General features: G+C 40.1%; 1 protein-coding gene across 1 annotated transcript in view; it reads left to right on the top strand.

Moving 5' to 3' along the window:
- Window positions 1-25,372, top strand: part of LOC108927490 (uncharacterized) — a 53,723-nt gene that overhangs the window by 1,521 nt on the left and 26,830 nt on the right. Inside the window, exons 3-19 of the mRNA XM_029247006.1 lie at window positions 79-426; window positions 665-766; window positions 1,003-1,098; window positions 1,190-1,282; window positions 1,874-1,948; window positions 7,369-7,482; window positions 9,567-9,635; window positions 13,481-13,504; window positions 14,851-14,910; window positions 16,105-16,197; window positions 16,959-17,042; window positions 17,215-17,307; window positions 17,615-17,710; window positions 18,790-18,808; window positions 19,610-19,667; window positions 20,624-20,681; window positions 21,337-21,367. Of these exons, the coding sequence (XP_029102839.1) occupies window positions 79-426; window positions 665-766; window positions 1,003-1,098; window positions 1,190-1,282; window positions 1,874-1,948; window positions 7,369-7,482; window positions 9,567-9,635; window positions 13,481-13,504; window positions 14,851-14,910; window positions 16,105-16,197; window positions 16,959-17,042; window positions 17,215-17,307; window positions 17,615-17,710; window positions 18,790-18,808; window positions 19,610-19,667; window positions 20,624-20,681; window positions 21,337-21,367 (1,513 nt within the window). The remainder of the gene's footprint in view (window positions 1-78; window positions 427-664; window positions 767-1,002; window positions 1,099-1,189; window positions 1,283-1,873; window positions 1,949-7,368; window positions 7,483-9,566; window positions 9,636-13,480; window positions 13,505-14,850; window positions 14,911-16,104; window positions 16,198-16,958; window positions 17,043-17,214; window positions 17,308-17,614; window positions 17,711-18,789; window positions 18,809-19,609; window positions 19,668-20,623; window positions 20,682-21,336; window positions 21,368-25,372) is intronic.

Genomic DNA, 25,372 nt, shown 5'->3' with positions numbered 1-25,372 from the left:
TTTGGTGCCATGGCATGTGGCAGAATGAAAGTAAAAGTATCCTTTGTTGTTCTCAACCTTCTTGTTGTTCTTTTCCAGAACGGCTGCTGGTGACTGGTTCAGACAAACCTATTTATGCACATGCTGATGAGGATGTCATCCTCCAGTGCTTTGTGCACACCCATGTTCCTTTGTCAGAATTAGAGGTGGAATGGATAAAGACAGACAGTGACATTCTGCTGCTGCTGTTTAGTGAAGGAGAGATCAAATCAGAGTCCCAAAATGAAAGGTACTTGGGCAGAGCTGAGTTCTTCACTGAAGGAATTCCAAACAGAAACTTCTCTATGAAACTGAGAAATATCAGGATTGAAGACAAAGGGGAGTACATGTGTAAAGTCCACGCAGATACTGGTTCTGCTAATACCACAGTACAAATACAACCATTGGGTAAGTCTTGAAAGAAAATAGTTTAACTTTTAATGACGTTCACAGTACTAAAGTACATTGGACCCTTCATGGGGATTCTGTGCAGCAGTTTGTTTCACATCTTCATGATGCATTGTAACAAATGAGTTCTTATTAATAATTCTTGATAATGATAAACAATAGTGGTAATTATTTTTAATAATTCACTGATAATAATATGTATAATATATGATATTAAAAAAATAACTTTTTTTTCCAGGCTTTTCATCTCTGCATAGATTCATCCTTGTTCTGGCCCTTGCTGTTACACCTTTAGTCCTTGTAACTTGTGCATTGTCTCTTTGGGGTTTTAAGAAAAGAGGTAATCAATTTAAAATTGATTGTGTCTTTACAATATAATGATTTTAAACTGAAATAATAGTTTTAATAGTTTTCTTTGTGACTTGATAAAGTTCTTATCTCATTGACCTTATGCATTTATCGAAACTCAGAAAAATTAATAGTTTTCATCAGTCAATTGTCCTTAGCTAATTAACAAACTGAAATTTAACTTTGAAAGAGTTTTTGGTCAAATGTGTGTTGTTTCTGTTGTCTTAGATGAAAGTAAACAAGCTCTGTGGATACACTATTTTCATGTTACATTGCCAAGCTTAATGATCTCCGTGGCAGTTGTCCTGTGGGGTATAATTGAAGGTGAGTTAAAAATTAATCCTTTCTGGGGTGAGGTGAATGCTGTGTCTGAAAACAATTTTCTTACTGTTACTTTGTAACTTTTGTTTCTTAGCATCCAAAGCAGAAGCATTTGCTACTACTGCTGTTAATGTTATGAGGATTCTGATGTTGTTTAAGATGGCTCCATATATCAATTTATTTCCAGGTATGTTTACAGCTATTTATTTTTGATGAATTATGTACTAATTTTGTATTTATTTGCAAAGCTGTAATTATCCAAAAAAAGTGCAGGTTATGGCACTACAAATTAAATCTTGGAAATATATTTCTATTCTGTTGAGACTGATTGAGCGGAGATAATTGGACTAATGGGAATATTTTTTTCACCATGAAACAGAACTGAGCATTTATGCAAGTGTATCTTAGCAAAGGGGTAGAATACTTACTCAGTGAGCTTCATATGTGTTTTTCTTACTTTATTCATATTTTTGTTGGGTAGTAGTAAGAATTCCCAAAAAAATTTTGATTCTGTGATAGAACTAGAGTGAAAAATGCTTAAGAGAGTAATCTAGAGTAATTTCTATAGACACTGTATTTTTCTGTCATACTTGTGCACAGTTAATTATCTAAAACCATTGTACATATTGAGTAATACTGAGCCAGCTGCCTTTCAGTAAAAGCATTTGATGATTCTTCTTTCTAAAGACATAAGATAATGTTCATTAGTATAACATAATATGCATGTTGTATCTATTGTATTTATTGCTCTTTGGAGAAGTAATCATTATATTTACAGGAATACTGGAATATATATTCAAATTCATGAGTTTCCATTTGGAGCATACTGTTATTGTAACAGGATTACTTGTTGGTAAGTTTATTTATTATTGTTTTCAAGTCAATATTTACTACTGTCTAATTTTGATCTCCTAAATGAGTCATTGTCCAGCTAGACAGAGTATCTGAGCCCTTTCCTGTCACAAATGGAGTCAAACAAGGATGTGTTCTTACACCAACATTGTTCAGTATTATGTTCTTGGCAATGTTGACTGTTGCCTTTAGCGAGGAAGATGTTGGAATCCATATTAACTATCGTACTGACAGTAAACTTTTAAACCTTAAAAGGTTGAAATTCAAAACCAAAGTTGCAACAGATACTGTCAGTAGGGGTGGGTGATACTGCAGAATTTGGTATTGATCCGATACCAGGTAAATACAGGGCCAGTATCGCCAATATTGATACTGCTACCGATACTTTTTAATTTTAAAAGCTTGCACTTGAACATACATGTACTTTCCTATAGGGAAGAGCAGTGTGTCATGATTTATGAGGTGAATGCATCATTAATACACTAAATCTGAATACATTTTCACGACATGACCACTGAAAGATTTTGTGATTTGTGCTCTCGGTGCGCCTGTAATTAGTCATGTGTATGTTAAAACCCAGGACAGATTTTAAGCACTTTTAAGCCAAAAAAAAAAAATTTTTATTACTGCAAACATAAAATTTGCACAAAATTATTACTGGAGAACAATGAATGTTTTAAAACATTTTTTTTTCCTTCAATCTGAGGATTTTGTTCAGAAACAATAGTGTAATAACAAAACATAATTTATCCCTTTCATGGAACTTCTTCTCTGGCTTCAAAAAATAAACAAAGTGCACAAAATTATTACTGGAGAACAAATGCTTTAAAACTTATTCTTCTTTTTCAGTTAGTTTTTGTTTGTTTGGACAATTTTTGCATCCCAGTCCACCTGAACTACATTTCTTTGGACTGTGGAAGGAAACCCGCACAAACAGAGGGAGGACATGCACACACATTCTCTCACACGATCCAGATAGTGTGAGGCAGCAGCACTACTTGCTGCACCACCATGCTGCCCTGTTCTATGAGTCATTGATTAAAATAAAATTAAACCCTTACAGTAAATTTTTAATTTTTCATAGATTTATCTGACATTTTAAACAGTTCCTAACCCTTCAGTAAATCAAAATATTAAGCTGTATTATTTAGTTTTTATTGCTTGTGATGGAGTGGGTGAACTTGTGAACAATGCTGGCTTTTGAACTGACTTCTAGTCATCGTTGTGTTCGCAAGTTATGGTGCTAGTGTATACAAACTAAGTTAACTAACTGTAAAAGTTACCTTGGACAAAGTGGTTAGGTAAAAAAAAAAAAGGTATAATAGTAATCCCTACTGAGCCATGATCTTTTATTAGTTTATATTTAATTAGTTGGATAAGATACAGTACTGTGCAAAAGTTTTAGGCACTTGGTTGGACAAAAAGCTGTGAAGTGAGAATGCTTCCAAAAATAATGCTCTTAATTAATAAGCTTCCTACAAAGTTTAGTAACCATCCATCATCAACAACCGCTTGTCCCGAGCGGGGTCATGGCGGGCTTGGCTGGGTCCTGCTCAAAGTAATTTCAGTACTTGAGCAGCTTTTTGGCTTTATGCATTTTATTAATTAACATTTACTCAAGTAAATTTGTGATAGAGTACTTTTATTTGCACTATTACACTCCTGAAAACTGTAATTTTTAATTGGTAAAATGTAAATCAAGAAAAGGTCACTATTTTACCATCACATTTTTTGCCGTTTATTAGTATGGCAGTAAGTGTGGCTGGGAGTGCCACGCTGTTTAAGTAGTATAGTGTTATATGGTAAGGGCATATGGAGCTGCCAGTGACAAGTTTGGTGCAAGAGTACAAGTGTGTGAAGATGGGTCTGGAGCTGACTCTGACAGTCAAATATGAGGTTGTCAAAAAGGTGGTGCTCTTGGTGAGGACAGGTAGTGGGTGGAACCCCAGAAATGCAGTCCAAAGTGCAAAAGGAATGCTGATGTTGTTGGACGTGATTGGACATGTGCAGAGGGAGAAGGCAGGGTTTGGCTTGGGCCGTATGCGGTAGTTGGGGAGTGTTGCCCCAGAGGCAGACAAACAGCAATTGGTCTTTGTACAAGTCCGGGGGCAGGAAGAGGAGGCGTGCAAGTGCGGTCACATTAGTTGAGCAGAGTCAGTGGGTGAACTGGGAAGGCATGGAGGAAATTACACTGGCAAGATGTATGGGCTGGGTGTTGCAGTGATGCAGCGGGTTTGGCCTTTGCCTGCTCTCTGGTGGGTCTGCGGTTCGAGTCCTGCTTCTGGGTTGCCTTGTGACAGACTGGCGTCCCGTCCTGGGTGTGTCCCCTCCCCCTCCAGCCTTGCGCACTGTGTTGCTGGGTTAGGCTCCGGCTCGCCATGACCCTGCTCAGGAAAAGCAGTTTCAAACTGTGTGTGTGAGATGTGTGATGTATGGGCTATGGAGGCGAGTTGCCTTAAGTTCATTGTTGGAGCGACTTTTGACATGCTGCCAGTGCCACAGAATGTTAAGAAGTGAGCGGGTGGTGCATTTTTTTCCGGGTTTAAGGTTAGTCTGGGGCAGGGGTGCTATACTTGGCGCCATAATTAAATTCTTAGATGTTTGGCAGGTGTCTTTGAGAGCAAGCGGCAGGTGGTGAATTCTTTGCCTCTTTGCAGTTCGGCTAAAACAATTGGTTTTGAGTGGGCGGGAGAGAGTAGCACTATGCAAGGGCAGACATGGTCTGGTGGGTGGGGTAATGCTGGGGACTAGAAGCTGCTGCCTGATGTGGGCAAGCATCTCCAGGTTCTACAGGTCATTGCAGTTACTTCATTATGTCCAGACATGGTGGCATATTTGGAGTGTGAGCGGATTGTGTACTTTGAAGAGCTAACAGTGCCATTCAAGGATGCTATTAGGGAGGCTTATGAGCGGAAGCTGTTAAAGTATACAGATCTGATAGCAGAGGCAAGAGAATGTGGATGGTGGGCTCAGGTGAGACCTGTGGAGGTAGGTGTTAGAGGGTTTGTGGCTAAATAAGCTACGTCATTGTTGGGGGAATTTAATATTAGAGGCTGCTTATTAAAGGCGGCGGAGAAGACAAGTCAGTGGTTATGGTTGAAAAGAGAGCAGGGTAATTGGGGTTGCATCTTGGAGGGAGGTGTGTAATTGTGGAAAACTAGTGGCAGGTAGTGGGGTAGTTCAAGCTGGTGGAGTGTTACATTTGCAGTTTCTGCTGTTAGGTATGGAGTTGTGGTTTAACTGGTTGTCGAGTTAGCGGAGGTGCAGTATTTGTTGAGGGTGAAGCGCATCTAACGTGTGTAAGAGGGGTGGGTCTGGGATGCCACTGACAAAAGGAGGTGCCTACTTGACAACCTCAATGAAGTACTCATGTTTGTACCCTGCTGGTTTGGTGTGTTAGGCTTGGTTTTGTTGGTTTGGTTGATGGGTTGGAGAAGGTAATTGAGTTTCTTGGTCTCAGGTCGTGGAGATGTATGTTGGTTACGCTGGATGTTGTTCTCTTTGGCTTCATGTTGCTGGTTGGACTGGGTCTTTGTGTACAGCCATTGAAAAATATGCATGGGTATAACATCTTGTCCTCTGTATCTCGAATGTTGTTATTTGCTGACACCAATTAGAAAATAGTGTCAAAATCTGGAGCAAGTGGGCGAGCTGTGGTAACCTTAGAACAGCAATCAAATGTGCATCATTGAGTTGAGAATATTTTGACATTTTCATAACAGAAAAGTTACTCACAGATTTTATTCTTAAAAAGAACCTAATTCATGGAGCAAAAGCCATGAACCTTGGGTATTTTGAACTTGTGCGGGCAACAAAATATTATGTACGTACTGTAACGCCACTGAGGAAAGCTGTTATAGCTCCGTGTATTTAGTTGTCATGACTATCTCCTCACGACAACCAGCAGCACCTGACTCCAACTAAGTACCTGAAGGCAGCAGTCAGTTATAAAAGCAATCCCCAGTTCCTTCCCAGTTGTGGAATCTCTTTGAGGGAACTGACCTGCTAGCATTCACGACTCTTTCTCAGTGCTTTACCCGTCCTCCTCTGAGTTCCCCACTCCTTGTTCCTTTGCCTGTCTCCTTGTTCCTGTTTCCTACGGCATCGAACCTCGCTTTGCGTCGACCACGTCTTCGGATTCTCCATTTGGACCCAGTTTGTGCCTTGGATTGAATCACGCTTGCCCGAACTCATAGTATTGCCTAGCCCCAAGTATCTTTATAATAAATGATCCCACAGTTGGGTACACACCTGCCCCTCTGGTCTGCTCTGTGTGACAAGTTGTGATTAATGTATTTCTGTACATAGTTTGGTGTTCTGTTTTGATTGGTTGTTTTATTGTTCAAGCACAGTTTGTCAGTTGAGGAATTCTACCGTTGGCTCTGGTAGGGTGGCTGAGAGTGCCTTAGGGGGACTCTCCGGTCTTCAGTACCACTTGTACTCTCTGAAGCATCTTTGTTAAAACTGCTGTCAAAAGACATGTACCCATTAAATAAAGAGCACTTTCCTGTTATCCGGACTCCTGAGCCTGTTTCCAGCAGCTCCATGGGTGAATGCTACAATATCTTTATCAGCACCAACAATGAAAACCTCAAGCTGAACAACTTTGGTTATATCCATGCTGTTAGTGAAAAGGTGACAAATTAGAATGCTGGAATGATGATTAAAATTATGCATTAAATCAGTAACTCTCTGTAACGGTTTCTTGAAAGGCTTATACTATCAGATCATTGCTGTTTAGTTGAAGATATCACTTCTGGACTTATTCACTTTATCAGTTCTCCGTAAAAATGGTTTTGATGCCAACATGTTAAACTAGCATATAGCTTGCCTTAACTGCCACTTCAGTGACAAGTAAAATATTGATTTGGTGCGTAAGGTATCATTGGGCATTTGATGATATCTAATGGCTGTATAATAGATTGAGTTGCTTACTACATAACTTTGCATAGACAGATCTATTTATTAATGTTACTCATTAGCGTGTTATTAGTGCTTGTTTCCGAAGCACATACTTAGTGTTACCAGAAACCTACCCAGTCATCATGTGGGCTTGATAAATAGCATCTATCTGATTGATCCTACTTCTACCCATGAACTTAATTGCTATATTTCCCTATTATCTGCTATGTGTCATAGAGCTAGTTGCAGTTGTATGAAATTTAACAGGGCAGCAGGTAGTCTAGTTAGTTAGTGTCTGGCTCTAGATTTGTGGTGCTGTAGTACCCTTAATTAAGGTACGTACCCTGAATTACTGCATGAAATTGCTGTATGGTGTAAAGGGTAACAATTCTATTTGGAGAAATGTGTCTGCTAAATGAATAAATGTGAATATAACACATAATGTGAAAGTTTTAAATACTGAATGGTATTCTTGTGTACCCTCTCTTTCATGCTGTAATTTTAAATTTTATGCTTTAGTTTATTTCAGTGATTTTTTGAAGAAACATTCCCCAGTTTTAGGGGTCCAAGTGTTTTTGGGAGTTCTCATTGCTGTTCCACTAATTGCAAGCATCGCATTTACTTTTTATCAAGGTAAGGTAACTTCCTTCCAGGATCTATGTAAGTACTATATAAAATTTTATTTACACCATAACAATGTAATAAGGGTTTGCAGAAGATGACTAAATTTAACTGTTTTTCTTTGCACTGATTTAGCACTGAAGTTCACTAAGTTGATTTTTTAAAACGAGTTTTATCAAGTGATGTACATTCAGAAGCTCTATATCAGAGTACTTTTCCAAAGTTGTCAGCTTTAAACCCTGTTGCAGTGTGTGTAATGGGTGTAGCACAGGCATAGTTGTCAAAAGATAGTTTAATGCATTTTCTAGGCGATTGTTTCCAAGTTGGCATGGAGATTTTAAACCAGCAGTGTTTATTAACACTGCAAACATGCCCTGTTCATCTATGGATGGTGTAGTGAGAACTTGTAAAAAAATTAAACTACAGCTGGGACAACTCACATTCATAAAGCACCATCCCATCGAAAGAACAGCAATGAATTGGACACCCATAGAACTTTATGCATACGTTTCCAATGTTTTGTTCTCATGAAGTTCTGAGTAAAAATTTTTAATTTGGTTTCCATGCCTGATTTAAAAACTGCCTTATAATTTGAAAGTTCCCTATTTAAATGTTATTACTGCTGAAGGATCCTTGAGAAAGCTCTTCAGCTCTGAATGCAGTTCATTGGTTAATTGTTTCCCATGTTTTTGAGCCATGTATTAAGAAACTTATTCTTTGAGTAAAAATGAACTTATAGCCTGTTATTCTAGGGTTAGACTTAGAATTAATGACTGTGTTTAGAATGTGACATCAGTGCAAGCCCAGTGATTGTGTGGCTGACTGCATTTGAAAGAGAAAATCTCCTGCTATTAGAAGAATGTTAAAAAAAACCGAATGGGGATGATATGCAGCATTGTATGTGTGCGTATGAGTTTTATTTTGGCATTTTACAAGTTAATCAAACGCAGTTACTGATACAGAAAAAAAGCATAAATAAAGTAACAGACAACAAAAAATGAAAGATAAACTAAGAAACAAAAATATGAATGGAAACATTTAAAGGTAGATGTGAATTGGGGGGGGGGGCGCTGCGCAGCGGGCTTGGCTGGGTCCTGTTCTCTGGTGGGTCTGGGGTTCAAGTGCCACTTAGGGTGCCGTGTGACGGACTGATGTCCCGTCTGGTGTGTGTCCCCTCCCCCTCCAGCCCTGCACCCTATGCTGCTGGGCTAGGCTCCAGCTTGCTACGACCCCGCTCGGGACAAGCAGTTTCAGCCAGTGTGTGAGTGTGTGTGTGTGTGTATGTATATCTGAATTCTGGGTATTGTTATTACTGCCAATAATGTTATTACATCTTAAAATATTTTTAGGATATTTGTTTGGCTTTGGGGGGTGCGGTGGCGCAGTGGGTTGGACCACAGTCCTGCTGTCTGGTGGGTCTGGGGTTCGAGTCCCGCTTGGGGTGCCTTGCGACGGACTGGCGTCCCGTCCTGGGTGTGTCCCCTCCCCCTCCGGCCTTACGCCCTGTGTTGCCAGGTAGGCTCCGGTTCCTCCGCGACCCCATATGGGACAAGCGGTTCTGAAAATGTGTGTGTGTGTGTGTGTTTGGCTTTGTATTTGTGAGCATATGACTTCCTGTGTTCAAGCAAACAGGCATGTTTTCACTGTATCTATGTATGAGATCTGTGTTTTCGATGGAAAAAATAAAGCCAAAACTTTAAACCAGTGGGGGATTCAGAATATTCTGAGAAGTGTAAAAACTGCCTGTGCTAACTCCGTCCTGTGCACTTGTGGTGCACCTATAGCTCATTGCAAAAGGTTTTAAAACTGGAGATAATTGTATGAAGTTATGTGCAACTCTAGGAAATTTCCATAATCTCTAGCCACAGAATATAATGTTTCTGAGATGTCCTTCTTGAAAAAAGTTGTCTAATAGAAGTAAAATATACAGTCCCAGTATTTTTGTACAGTAAAACTTAATCCAGTATCTTGCGTCTATAGATTTTTTTTCCCAAAATGTAGAAGTTCAGAGAGATACAGTTGTATGCAAGAATATAAGATTTTAAGTAAGCAGCATATGAGCAGCATACTGAACTAATATGACCTTAAATTTGAAGTAGCGAGAAAAAGGAGCATGATGGCAAGGGCCAGTCCTCTTCCGGGGAGCCTCAGACACTTTCACAGAGGTGAGTTCCATTTATCCATTTTCAGTGACTGCTTATCTAATTGAGAGTCACAGTGGCTCAGAGCATTTCCTTGACAATATTAGCTAGGATCATCCTAAATATATAAGTGCAGTTTAGATTGATCAATTAACCTGATAAATATTTTGAAATTGTGGAAGGAAAACAAAGCACCCGAAGAAATCCCACTGTCATGTTGAGTGCGGAGGTTTAGAGGAGCAGACTCAATTGCTGATGCTTATTCAAACACTTTATCTGTATCACACGGAATTGCACCCAATGCACAGAGCAGAACAGTCAGCGTCGGAAGATAGGTGAGGAGAATGTCTCACAGGTGGAAGTTCCTCAGCTAGGTACACAGACGCCAGTGATAGCCACACAAGCGCGGGTAGAAAAAGAGAATGCACTAACAGAGCCAGATTTGAATCCACATCTAAACCCACAACACAGGAGATTTCTGGCACCAGTGCTGCCTGCTCCACCAGCACGTCATTCTTTCACAGGTGAGTTTGGATTGATAAACATAAAAGGAAATTACAAGTAAATAGTTGTACGCAAAATTTTTGGCACCCCTGGTCAAATTCCATTTCACTGTATGCTTTCAGCAGAAAGAAGTTGTTGCAACCTCTGCAAGATGCAGACTTAAACATGATTAATTTCTGTACGTTTTAACGCATATACCATTTATATGATGAGTAAAAAAAAAAGGAAAAATAAAATGGTAAATGTTGTTTCCTTATAACCTCTCCAGTTTATTGTAAAGTGCTATCAGGTTGTGGTGATTACTTAAAATGCTTGCAGATATTCTGTCTTTTACTTCTGTTCTTAGGTTTAAAAGGAGTGTTTCCATAGTCTGTGTAATTGAATTTGTTTTATTATTCCATGGGCAGCCCATGTAACCCAGCCGGGCTAAGTCCGAAAAGGCAATGTGGGGGGGCCATGTGGGCCCACCACCCCCAAGGTGCGATGCTTTCTAGGCAGCAGGAGGGGGCAGGGTGACACGTGGAGTGAAACTGCAGCAGAAACTGACTCTTGGCACGTGGAATGTAACCTCTCTTGGGGGGAAGGAGCTGGAACTGGTGCGGGAGATTGAGAGATACCAACTAGATATAGTTAGGCTCAGCTCCACTCACAGTGTTGGCTCTAGAACCAAACTCCTCAAGAAAAGATAGTCTCTCCTACTCAGGAATTGCACAGGGTGAGAGGCGCCGGGCAGGTGTGGGGATACTCACAAGCCCCCGGCTGGCTGCCATACAGCTGGAGTTTGTCCCGGTGGATGAGAGGGTCGCCTCAATGTGACTTAGGGTCGCAGAGAGGAAAACTTTGACTGTTGTGTGTGCTTATGCACCAAACAGCAGTTCAGAGTATTCAACCTTCTTGGAAAGGGTGGGTGGGGTTCTGGACAGGGCCCCACCTACAGACTCCATAGTCCTGCTGGGGGACTTCAATGCTCACGTTGGCAATGACTGGGAAATCTAGTGGGGGGTGATTGGGCAAGCCGTTCTTCCCAATCTGAACCCAACTGATGAAATGTTATTGGACTTCTGTGCTAGTCATGGTTTGTCCATAACAAACACCATGTTCGAACACAAGGATGCTCATAACTGTGCTTGGTACCAGAGCTCCTTGGGCTAAAGGTCAATGATCGACTTTGCAGTCGTTTCATCTGACTTGAGGCCACATGTTCTGGACACTCAGGTGAAGAGAGGTGCTGAGCTGTCAACTGATTACCATCTGGTGGTGAGTTGGATCAGATGGCAGAGAAACCTGATGGACAGACCCGGTAGGCCGAGACGTTTAATGAGGGTGCGCCGGGAACGACTGTCGGAGGACCTTGTCCGGAATGATTTTAACCCGCACCTCCGGGAGAGCTTCTCCCATGTCCCAGAGGAGGTAGGGGACATGGAGTCTGAATGGACCCTGTTCAAAACCTCCACTGTGGAAGCAGCCAGGCACAGCTGTGGCCAAAAGCTTGTTGGTTCTAGCCAGGGCGGCAACCCGAGAACCTGCTGGCGGACACCGGTGGTGAGGGAAGCTGTCAAGCTGAAGAAGGAGGCCTTTAGGGCCTGGTTGGCTCTGGGACTCCTGACTCAGGAGATAGATACCAGCAGGCGAAAAAGGCAGTGGCAGCTGCGGTTGCAGAAGCAGAATCCTGGGCATGGGAGGAGTTTGGAGAGGCTATGGAAAACGACTATTGGTAGTCTTCAAAGAGGTTCTGGAGAACCATCCGGCAGCTCAAAAGGGGTCGGAGGAGTTTCGCCCAGGCTGTGCTCAACAATGCTGGAGAAACTCTGACCTCTGATATGGACATTGTTGGGAGGTGGAAGGAGCACTTTGAAGAACTCTTAAACCCGAGTGATATGCCTCCCTTACAGGAGTCAGGGCCAGAGGCTTCTGGGCTGTCAGAGTCCATTTCCCTGGTGGACGTCACTGAGGTATTTGGTAAGCTCCAGGGTGGCAAAGCACCGGGGGTGGATGATATTTGCCCAGAACTGCTTAAGGCCCTGGATGTTGCAGGGCTGTCATGGCTGACACACCTCTGCAATATTGCATGGACCTCGGGGATAGTGCCTTTGGATTGGCAAACTGGGGTGGTGGTCCCTATCTTTAAGAAAGGGGACTGGAGAGTGTGTGCCAACTATCGGGGTATCACACTTCTCAGCCTCCCGGGGAAAGCCTATGCTGGGGTGCTGGAGAGCAGGCTCCAGCCAATAGTTGAGCCTCAGATGGAAGAGGAACAATGCGGATTCCGCCCTGTCCGTGGAACAGTGGACCAGTTTTTTACCCTCTTACAGATAATTGAAGGGGCATGGGAGTTTGCTAATCCAGTCTACATGTGTTTTGTGGACTTGGAGAAGGCCTATGCCTGTGTTCCCCGGAAATTCTGTGGGAGGTGCTTAGGCAGTATGGGGTACCGGGTCCACTACTGCTCGCCATTTGGTCTTTATACATACGGAGCGACAGCTGTGTCCGCATACTTGGCATTAGGTCAAGCCTGTTCAGTGTGGGTGTTGGACTCCGCCAAGGTTGTGCCTTGTCTCCACTCCTGTTTGTGGTTTTCATGGACAGGATATCAAGGTGCAGTCGAGGCCAGGAGAGCATTCTGTGTGGGAGTCAGAAGGTGACGACTCTGCTTTTTGGGGACAATGTTGTCCTTTTGGCACCGTCACATGGTTGTCTCCAACACGCACTGGAACGTTTACCAGGCATGGCCAACTGGGACAAGGCCTCGAGGTCAGCCCAGGACCCACTGGAGGGATTATTTCTCACAGTCAGCCTGGGAATGGCTGGGGGTCCCCTTGGCTGAGCTGGAGGAAGTTGCGGGGGACAGGGGCATCTAGGCCTCTCTGCTCTCCCTGCTGCCACCGTGACCCTTTTAGGACAAGTATAGAATAGGATAGAAAAAAGGATAGATGGATGGATGGATCGATCGATCTACTGTATGTGCACAGTATTTTCTCCAATTTGATCATTAAAAAAAAAAAATAGTACACGTGGAAAATGTATAATCATTCTCAGGAGTGGTAGTCATCCTCAAGTTTATGGCCAAACTGTGCTACACTTAGTCTTCCACAGTATGTCTTCCAGAATGGACAGCAGGAACATGTGCAGTGAAATAAAATGCATTCCACCATAATTTTATTCAGTCTGAAATTAGGTGTCATGATTGTGTATACACAAAATAACCTAAAAGTAAACCTAGTTGTTATTGATTTAACCTTGACAGTAATTAACTGCCATAAACAGTAATAACTTTCATGTCTAACTAACAGATGTCCATTTTATTCCAACAGGTACAGTTATATTGCTGCTGTTCAGTAATTTTTTTTTTGTTTTCCTTATTGGAGCCTTCAAACCAATGTTCCCATTAGGTGAGTTTTCCAGTGAAAATGGTTATCAGTCTGTTTTGTATAGCCTCAACCCTTGAATAATGGGGTTCCATGTAACAATAAACCACTGAAATGGCTTATACACAAGCTTATCATTGAGTTTGATGGCATTTTTGCCCACTCTATGGTCAGTTTACTTCCACAACAGGTATTTTATTCTGTGAAATTACTTTTATCACGTGCTTGTGTCAGATGTTTTGAGACAGTGAAACTTGCTCTCTCAGACCCAAAAGGTATTTGTCCCTCAGTGCTCAGTCTGACTTTTATTGCTAAATCTAGATTAATAACTTGTATAATACCTGTGAAATGGTATATTTTTGTTTGTATATAATGGTATATTTCTTTCTATAATAAAAAGACGACTCCAACTAGCACCATTTGACCTGTAGCAGTCATTGTTTACAAGGTAATATAGAGGTTAATACACTCAGTTTAGCCAGAAAATGGCCAGACTGACACCACTGAAGGAAAAACCTTCTGCATTTGAAACTCCAAGTGTGTATCTCTGTTTCATCTGATAAAAGCCATTGTGCAGAACAGAATACCTGTTAGGGAAGTAAGATAGCATATAACTGGCAAAAATAGAGTTAATAATAAACTTAATAACAAACCCATGGTAAGAAAAAAGGGTATATATCTTCAGAAGCTGTTGTACCGGGACAACATTATATTACATAGGAGGCACAGTGAGTAGCGCTGCTGTCTCACAGCGCCTGGGTGGTGCGAGAGGACATGGGTTTGATCCCCGCTCAGTTTGTGTGGAGTTTCATGTTCTCCCTGTGTTTCTATGGGTTTCCTCCCACAGTCCAAATATATGCTGTTCAGCGTCACGCATAGTGTGTGAGTGATAGAAAGGATGTGTTCCACTGATGTATTGATGAGTGACCCATTATAAGTAGTGTACAGTACTAGCAATGTAAGTCACCTTGATAAATAAAGGGTTGGTAACTGAATATGGACTGAGTTTGTTGGAATTTGCTTTGGAGTAAAGTGTTTGCTAAATGAATGAATATAAATATATATGATGACTGAGTGTACTCTGCCATTCATTAATTTCCCATCAAGTTCACAGAAATCACCCTGTATTTTATAAAAATACAAAACTACAAAAGAATTTTTATGAACAATTGCAAAGGCTATCTTATAACACTGTTTAGTAATTTTGTTATGAAACAAGTTTCTGCTTTTCTCTTAAAATTATTAATACTGGAACTTTGAGGATTTGCAATGCAAGCAGAATGTCTATTTATTAAACCTTTTTCTGTAAGATCTGCATGTATACCATATTATGTAGTACTGTACCCTTATACCCTTGATTCTGTTCACAGATTATTTCATTCTGACTCTCCTCACCACAGTTGGAATTTTTCTTTTTTTGATGAATTTCTGTAAGTATTTGATCTTAGATAATGCAGAGCAATTTTTCCCTTGAGAAATCACACACACACACATTTTCTGGACCTCTTGTCCCATACGGGGTCACGGGGAACCGGAGCCTACCCGGCAACACAGGGCGGAAGGCTGGGGGGGACACACCCAGGATGGGACGCCAGTCCGTCGCAAGGCACCCCAAGCGGGACCCGAACCCCAGACCCACTGGAGAGCAGGACCCGGTCCAACCCACTGCCCCCCGCCGAGAAATCATTTTTGCTTTTTTACAGAAATATAATGATGTAGGGGGGGTATGGTGGCACAGTGGGCTTGGCTGGGTCCCGCTCTCTGGCAGGTCTGGGGTTTGAGTTCTGCTTGGGGTGCCTTGTGATGGCCTGGCATCTCATCCTGGGTGTCCCCTCCTCCCCAGCCTTGCACTCTGTGTTGCCAGGTTAGGCTCCCGCTCGCTGCGACCCCGCTCGGGACAAGCAGTTTCAGACTGTGTGTGTGTGTGTGTGTGTGTGTGTGTGTGTGTGTGTGTGTGTGTGTATAATGATGTAAAAATCATGCACCACTTGTATATTTTCTATTTCATTTTGTGCTCATGTTTGATCGGTTAAATATTGAACAAACACATTTAGCTTGTTGAAGGAAATAAATTGAAAACACAGAACAGCAAGAGAAAGGCAAAGCAGGAGAAATAAACTTAAAGACTAATCAAGGATTGAAGTCTTTTAGTAACCTTGCAAAACAGTTGTTTGGTTTAAACAGATTCACACTTCATGGTTCCTGTGTCCTGGTGGACGATTACTATAACTGTCTGAAGAATAAAAATGCTTCAGTTTCATATTGGCTTTTTATTTTTACTTTCTATGGTAGGTACTTCAAAATCCATTAGTTACATATAATTTGAGCATGACTTTACATTTTTCAGCTTCACCATGATGCTTGCTCAGCTTATTCTCAATTTTTTTTTTATCCAAAGAACCATGTGCTAGTGTGACTAAGGATACCACTGTTAGAGAAAGTTTATGAAGGTGCCACTAATGAATAAATTTAAATGTTTTCCAACAGAGACTTTGAATATTTAGTGTGTTCAGTATAGACACTGTAAAGATAAATTCTATGTTGTTTGTTTAATCTGTTTCTATTTTTTATTATGACTTAGATGAAGATGAACTGAAATATTTCCTTATAATTTTTGCTTTCAGGTTTATGTAGGAAAATCTTCACTGGGATTTTATTCATACTTAATGTAATATTCAGTTTCCGATACCTGGATATGGCCCTAGAAAATGGAAAAGGTAAGAATATGTTAAAATACGTAAATCACAAAGGTGTGAATCCATCTAGCACTTATTAAGAGTATTTTTCTTGAGGTCCAAGTTGCTTCCTATCCATCCTGGGCATTTGCATTTGGTGACAGGCAACCTCTGTGGATATGTCTGAAAGGGATCACTAAGCCATGGACCATAGAAGCTAAAAATCTTTTTAATACCTCTGAATGCTGATACTGAATATCATTACTGCCCAGCAGTGAAGTAAATACCTCACTGTCCTCAAGCGAGTTGAGTCGAACCTCAATGTCAGAAACCCATGCACTCAGGAAACATTTCACTTTAAGTGGTTGGTTAACACATTTCTGAACTCTAAATCCATATGGTGAATTGATTTTTCAGATATTTCTCATACAGTTTGCTTAGTGCATGATGGGCAGCAGGTAGCATAGTGCCCAGAGCTGGCATCTTACTTTCGAAAGGTCCCAGGTTCAAATCCCACCTCCTGTTGTAGTACCCTTGACCAAGGTACTTACCCTATATTGCTCCAGTAAAAATTTCCCAGCTGCATAAATAATTATAGGTAGCTTAACATTATAATTAGCAATGTAATGTATCTGCATAAATAATTATAGGTAGCTTAACATTATAAGTCACTTTGTAGAAAGGCATCAGCTTAATCAATAGATGTAATGTAATTAATGTAAATGTAAACAACAAAATGTTGTTGAGACCAGTACCTTCACTGCATGTAGTGTCTGTGTAAAAATTCTTCTTTCTTGCCACAGAACATTCTGTGGTTTTACCTGTTTTTGGATTTCTCTGCATTCTGACTGCCACATCCTGTTTTTCTGGTGACAGGGATTTGCCTGGTACAGTATGGGTTTTTATTTTATTTTTATCTTTAATTTACAGATTTAGGTCCTTTTAAAACTAAATTATTTCTGTATTATATAGGGGCAACTGTGCAAAGTTTCCGCAAGTGTGCTTCTTTTTACAAACTGCAGTTTAATTACTTTTTAACGTACTTTTTCTGTCTTTCAGCCACACCTCACAGCATCGTGTACTTCTCAGGGGCTGTTGGCCTTCCTCTTATGAATTCCATTACATTAAGTGTAGCATTAATGCTGAAAGCAGGTAAGTGCAGTACAACACAAGGATATTTTCATGGGATTTTTGTATCAACAAGAATATCAAATTAACTCTATCCTCATAATGTTTCCCAAAGCAAAATGTCCAAATAAGTACACAGATTATTGCTACCACATGTTAATATTGTTATATGCAGAAAAATGAACACCGAGGATTTGAAAAATGTTTTAGCTTGGGACAGTTTAACAATAAGAAGTTAGATATTGCCTTTTTAAGGTCCAAAGAACACTTCTAACTGAGCAGCTAAATTCATACCTGCTGAGATATTCTCAATTATTTTGGCAAATTTCAGAAAGAGGAGAACAGACTGTAGATCTTCCACTGATCACCATATGCTTTGAATCTGTCTTCCTGCTTAGCTGGTTCACTGTGAACGTGTATGCCTACTGTAAGTATATTCCAAGGTGTTTCTGAATATACAAAATACTCTATTCACAGTAGGGACAAAAACATTTGTTTTTAACTTTCAAACTATGTATTAGTAATACTTAATGTAAAGACTCCTGGTGGAGATATAAAACCTAAATTATTATTTACACCTATTTATTGAGAAATAACTATTATTTTCAACAGAATACATACTTTTATCAAGCAGCTTATGAAGATGAAATCAAATATTTCACTTTATTAATTGTGCACTTTAGTTGACTACTAACAAAAATGAAGATATGGAAGGATCTATGATCAGGCATGTTCAGAATCAGATTGTATTAATTGACACCACACTGATACCGTGTGGCAATAGCAGCATGAGCCTTACTTCCCTTACTAAAAATGGACCCACTGGAAGGCCCCACTTACCATGATTTACTACTTTTGAACTTATGGCCTTACATAGGAATGGCAGCATATCACAGATACACAAAACAAAATGTAGAGAATGAAATGCCAATATATACAATTAGCATGGATGGACTTTCTGTTCTGGCTTCTGAGCGCTACAGTGTAATTTTGTTAACTTTTCATTGTTTTCTATTTTCTTGTACATCTTGTCTATTGACATTCATTGTGAAAATATTTTAGTGTCACAATTTGGTTTCAGCATTGTGTTCTTTCTTCAACTGCCCACTGAAGTACAGTCATCCAAAGGACACACTTGTCACCTGTATCACATATCTTGTCAAAAAACTATCACTGGTAGACGTAATCTTATAATATAGAAATGTCTTTCTTCAGCCAGCCAGATGTGTGTAATGCAAAGAATGTGAACATGTAAAAATACCAGTATTTTTCTCTGGAGTTGTTCAGGTTTGTCTTCCATTTCAGTAAAAACTGTATCAAATCAAATGTTAGTTTTCTGAGACAGGAGGAGAGGGAAAAATCTCCAACACACAGCACCTTTTCAGTTTGGCGGAGTGTGTTTTTTATTGTATAAAATATTTGTTGTGCTTATTTCTTGACTGCTGCATTGTTTAAATATTTTTAACAACACAAAATACATTATTTGTTATTGTTTCTAAATTGCAGATATTGAGAATGAGGAGAAGTAAGTATACATATTTCTAGAATTGTTTGTTTTTATGTAGTTTTTTTTCCTTGAACAGCTTTTTTAAATTTCTTGTTTTCTGAAACAGTTATGTTAATGAAAATGTACTTATCACTTGAAGTCTGCTGGTGTGAATCCCATTCCCCCTACTGCTCCAATACCATTGAGAAAGCTACTTAACCCTCTCTTGCTCAAATGAAAATACCTAGCTGTATGAATGGGTAAAATAATGTTACTTTGGAGGAAAGTGTAATCTAAATTAATATATGTAAATTTAATGTATCAGCTTCTTCATATGTAGGTTGCTGCAAGCATTGCTGTTTACTACTAGCAACAATTTAAGCATCAAAACTACATTTACATTTATTCATTTAGCAGACAGTTTTCTCCAAAGTGACTCATATTCCCAAAAACAGCTAACTTCTGATTTGCTGTTCCTGTTCTAGAAGACACAATTCTGTATGTAGGACATCATGACTCTGTGTTTGCATGTTCTTAACTCATCACAAAAAGCAGTGAAATCAAATTGCTACGAAATCTATTTTTAAAGTAACTAGATCTGCTGATCTACTCTGTAAGTAAATATGTTTAGCTGTATTTTAAGTTATTTTGTCATTTTACCAGACTTTTCCTGAAAGTGTGACATTTGTGTATAAAAGACGTCAAACATTTTCTCAGTTTTATATTTTCCAATTTACTTTCTATTTTATTTTTATATTCTTATGGTGTGTGTGTGTGTGTGTATTCTTATGTAGTATTTCTGTTTCATTGTTTTTTCTACTTTTGTACTTTTTTGCTCAGATTGAAAAAGGAGCTGCATAGTATTGTGAAATGTTGTGGCTACTCCTTACCCAGTGAGGTAGGTGGTATCCCCCTTCACACTCTTTACATTTATTCATTTAGCAGGTGCTTTTCTCCAAAACGAAATACATCTCAGAGAATAATTCAAATGTGCATTATAAAAAAAAGGAGGAGAGATTTGGATGTAGACTCATTACTTTTGAGCTCAGTCAATTTGCCATATACCACTTTATGGCCCAGTATACATTATATGAATAGCTGCATAAAGGGTTTTTTTTTTTTTTTAAATTATTAAAGAAATAACAAACACGTACACGGTTATTGAACACATAGAAGACCAGGAAAGAAGTGAGTCCAAAAGAGGTGAGTTTTCAGACCCTTCTTGAATCTTGAGAGAGATTGAGCAGTTCTGAATGAGAGAAGCAGGTCATTCCACCACATTGGAATCAGAACCAAAAACCTTTGTGGACCTCTTGTGCATGCTACCGTAGGGGGGCAGAGGTGGAGGAGCGTAGCAGTCTGGTTGGGGTGTAGCAAGTGATCAGGTCTGGTAGATACCGGGGTGCAGATGGTTTTATAGGCTGTAACCAGACTCTTGAGTTTGATGCAGGCAGCTACAGGAAGTTAATGAGAGAGACAAGGAGAGGGAACACATGGGACCTCATTTTTATGGATGATATCCTGCTCTTTGCACTTTGATTTTTTAGCATTGTTATGTGCCATTGGAGATGTTATGTGACAATAATTACTAGGCCATTACAGAAACTTCTGTACCAGCATTCTCATGAGCTTGTGCGACAATTTACACGCTGCTGTTACGGCAGACATGATTAATAAAACCTGCCATTTAAATCATATCATTGCAGTTTTAAAGTAACATTATTACTTCCTATCTTAAACTGATTATTAAAATTTAGAACCCCAGAGTAGTATGAGCTTTAGCCATTGCACAGAGTAATAGAAAAACCTTGACATTATGATGATACATTGTTCAATTTTCTGTCACTTTTGCAGAGATCACCTGATATACCAGAAATGACACCATTACCGTCTTCTGACCTGAATACAACAGGTACAAATCTATTTAAATGAGACAGGGAAAAAATGGCATTGCATTGTTATTAGCTATTTATCCAAATTGCTGATTTTTTTAAAGTAATTTTAAGTTTAGGATTAGCTAAAGCTTTTTTTCCCCAACTGGTGTATGTATTTATAGAGCTCAGGGAATTACAGCAGTACATTATATAATTTTTGCTGTATCAGATCAGAGTAATTAAAAATAAGTCTAAGGGTACAGCAAGTGGAGTTGGAATTTGAACCAGGATACTTGGACTGCTACATTATACTTTTTGTTTTATTGAAAAGGAATTGAACTGATTTACTCAATCTTTCATTATTGAAGAGAGAAGATGTTCAGGAGATGTCATTACCACAAAATATAATATCCTGTAGTAAACTTTTATTTAATAATTTATTTCCCATCAGTGATATGATAGTCATTTGATTTATGCAAAGTGGATGAAGAGATTGTTTATTTACAAATATGTTCCTAAGGAGTCTATAAGAGCCTCTACTGATTCAGTGTATTTTGGTTTGATTTATTTGGGTTTATAATGGAAGACTTTTTTTCTAAAAAAAAAAAGGTAAAAACTCTTAAACTTGATATATGCATATGATGTGTACTAGTATTCACATGAAGCATTTTCAGAACCACTTGTCCCATACAGGGTCACGGGGGAACCGGAGCCTACCCGGCAACACAGGGCGTAAGGCCAGAGGGGGAGGGAACACACCCAGGACGGGACGCCAGTCCGTCGCAAGGCACCCCAAGCGGGACTTGAACCCCAGACCCACCGGAGAGCAGGACTGCGGTCCAACCCACTGCGCCACCGCACCCCCCCATTCACATGAAACAATAACAATAAATTCTTCTCTTTGTAGTTCACAGCCCATAAGGTGAAACAGCAAAGAAAACCTAAAAAAAAAATCTTGTTTCTGATTTGTAGTTTTGAGTTTGAACACATTGATATTGTGCTTTTCATTTTGATAATCCTACTGTGTTTTCTTATTAGAGCTAAAAGCTTATATCTTCTGTTTTAAGGAAAATGTAGTTTATTTTCTTTTAGTCAATTTGTTCAGAGTGTGGAGTTGAAAAGTGTAATAGAATTGCTTCCCTTCTAACATTCATGAAAAATCTCAGACCTGTCTTTCACATGCATTTCTTTGCAGCTGTGTATTTTGCATCACACCACTTGTCATGATTATCTGTGTACTTCGCTCTAAATTCTGCTGGCAGCTACTCATGTAATGTGTGCCAACAGAATGAATGGTTTCAGAAAAACAAGCCATGTTACAAGGTGTGATTTTTATGATCATGTTTGTGTCTGAAGTTCTAAAGAGCTACTGTTAAATGCCCTTTTGTTTTATATCAGTTGTTCATTGTTTTATAGAAAAAGTGCATTCAAAATAAACAAATGCAAATGTAAATATTTAAATTACAATATTGTCACGTCCACGCCCACAACTCAACTGACAGCACCTGACTCTGGTCCAGCACCTGACTAACTGCTCACCCTTTAAAAGACCCTCCTCAGCTCCCATACCTTTGCAAAATTTCATCAGAGACAACCGCCTTCCCTCGTGGTGTCCGATGCACGCTCAACACTTGTTCTTCGCTCTCGTCTTCTTGTTTTCGTCCCTTTGCTTTGTTTCCCGACCACGTCCACGGATCTTCGTTCAAATGTAGACCGCCGATCGACCGACCATTCGCCTGTCCCCGACTCCGAGAACTTGCCTTATCCCGTGAATCCAGACGAACGGCTCTGCACTTGGGTCCTGCCGTCCTGGTTCTCTCAGCCCCGCATGACAAATATTTAGTTCCTACTTTGTATAAATATTGTGTATATTACTTCATTTAGCAGACATTTTTTTCCAAAGCGACTTCAAATTAACGCTATGTAATTTTACCATCCCACACCTTAGTCACCCAAGGTGACTTACACTGCTGGAGTCAGTACTTACGATGAGCTACTCATCCATACATTAGTGAAATACACTTTGTCACTCATACACTATGGATGATTTTAGTCATCAATTCACCTTTGAACTGTGGGATGAAACCCACGCAGACACAGGGTGAGCATGCAAACTCCGCACAGACGAACTGGAATTGAACCCATGTCCTTTTTGCACTACCCATGCGCTGTGAGACAACAGTGCTGCTTCGGCTGCAATTAATACTTTGTTAAATTTTACATAATTTGATATTATTTCAAATCTGTCTCATGTCCAACCATTTCTGTTTGAAATGTGTGTGTCCTCCAAAATGCACCAGAAAGACTGTTGTACTACCCCAATTTACAGAAGTGGATCCTTTCGCATCCTTATCTTCAAAGTACTGGAACTTTTGAGTGAATTGTTACATGTGTATTTTACAGTATAGTTTCCCATACCAATTCTTCACACTAACAATTTCAAGCATTAGTACTACTGAAATCCAATAAAGGCATTTAGATTAGTGAGCAGCAAGTTGATACAGTGCATAGCACTAGTGCCTCAAAGCTGCTGGGCCTTATGTTTCAGTTCGCTAGAGGGTTTGGTTGTTCTCTCTGTGTTCACATGGATTTCATTCTGGTGATCCAGTTTCTGTGCACATTCCAAAGACGTATGTTTCAGCTGACTCTAAATTGCCCTTATTGTGTGAATATCTGTGTGTTCATCCTGTGGTAGACCTTGCTTCATACCTATGTTTCTAGGATAGACTTCAGACTGCCCTGATCCTCCACTGAACAAGCAGTCACTGATAAACTCTGTCTTTGATGCCACTGATAGATCCTCCAACTCCCAGCTGTACCATCATCTTGTCAAGAACTCTCCATCAAACTGGACAACTCACTCATTTTACCTATCCCCTCAGCTAAGAGCCTGGGAGTAATGATTGACTGAAGTGTTTGTCTCAACATATCAAAGCTACAATCTGGACCTGCAGATACATCCAGCATAACATCTCCAGGATCTGCCCCTATCTCACAACATACCCTACATAGACCCCTGGTCTAGGGTCATGGTGATATACCACCTGGACTACTGCAACTGTCTCCTGCCTGGCCTTCCAAACTCTGCCATCAGACCTCACCAGCTGATACAGAAAGCTGCTGCACGAGTTGTTTGACCTGCCAAATTGTTCCCTACTGAAGAATTTAACAAAGGTCTCACAACTCACCTCTTTCAGACTCACTTCTCCCCTGATCTCAGAGGGATGGCACAAATTGTTTCCAAGAAAAAAGCACAGAGGCAGGTTATCATTCGGGTACTCAGTGTATTTTATTGCTTTTCAATTATAATGTGCATAAAAATAAAAAAACCTATAAAAATCTATGTAAAAATCTCTTCATTATTTAAAAAATACACACGCACACACATTTTCTGAACCGCTCATCCCGTACGGGGTCACAGGGAACCGGAGTCTACCCGGCAACACAAGGCGTAGGGCCAGAGGGGGAGGGGATGCACCCAGGATGGGACACCAGTCCACCGCAGGGCACCCTAAGCGGGACTCGAACCCCAGACCCACTGGAGAGTAGGACCCGGTCCAACCCACTGCGCCACCACACTCCCCTATTAATTTAAAAAATATTTAAAAATAATTATAATTAAAAATATTTTAAAAATGCATTCCTTCTCCCTCTGCATTTTCTTTCTGAGTTGGAGAGGCGGAGCTTAAGCCCGCCTTTTATGTATAGCTGGCAGTGTAGACACGAGTCAGAACGTCAGAGATACCAGTTGAACTAATCCATGGTGATAAATTGGTATGGATAAGTTCATCACACATCCTAAAAGGAGTTGTGGCGATGGTCCATCGTCAACACCTCCAGCTAAAAAGTCTATAGCTCTTGCTCTCTGCCTTTGTTTTGGTTGACTGTGATGACTGAATATCCTCAGTTGTCTGACGCCGCCGTTAAATTGCTGCTTCCATTTGCCTCAACTTATTTGTGCGAGGCCGGGTTTTCAAAATTGACTGCACTGAAAACAAAATACCAAAATCGCCTGTAGGTGGAGGATGACCTCAGGCTTGCGCTGTCCAGCACTGTGATTCTTTATTTTGGCAGACAAGCACCCTGCAGCCCATCCACAGAACAGATCTTCATAATCCTTCAGTATGTCATTGTCCTCATCTGTTGCTTCGTGTACTCTTTTTATCATGCCTAATGTTTGACAAGTGCTTCTTCCTAGTATTGCAGATGCATCTCTTTCAATGATTTGAAATTCAATTCTATGTTTCTGTCCTTTGTAGTCACATGTAAGCAGTTTTTATCCCAATGGCGACATCTGGTGCCCAGGGAAGGTTATCAAATAGCATGTGGGTTAATTTAATCTCTCCTTTATGGCAAGTGATTTTAAAAGTTTTTAAGGATAGAACATTACAATCTGCACCCGTGTCTAGTTTGAATGTGACTACTTTGTTATTTATCTTGAGTTTCTCTGTCCACTTCTCTTTATCTTTTTGCATTTCTGTTGTGACGGCTTACTTTTTTTTTTACTTCTTTAATTGTCTGTACTTCGACTGTGCCTAGGGCCTAGGAACATGCTAGTGTCAGTTCCGTCATTTTGTTCAAGTGCATGCATTTTTCTTGGTTGTTTCCGTTCGTTTCTGCACATTTTGGTGAAATGTTTTTTTATATTGAATGATTTACATGTCTGTCCTTAGGCAGGGCATTTTTTCTGTTCATATTTGTAACCACATCTATTACATTTTATGTGTTC

The sequence above is a fragment of the Scleropages formosus genome, chromosome 20 (genome assembly GCF_900964775.1).
Source record: "Scleropages formosus chromosome 20, fSclFor1.1, whole genome shotgun sequence".
In the NCBI taxonomy this organism is placed as follows: domain Eukaryota; kingdom Metazoa; phylum Chordata; class Actinopteri; order Osteoglossiformes; family Osteoglossidae; genus Scleropages; species Scleropages formosus.
The sequence above is the reverse complement of the archived record's forward strand: the minus strand, read 5'-3'. Positions and strand labels throughout refer to the sequence as shown.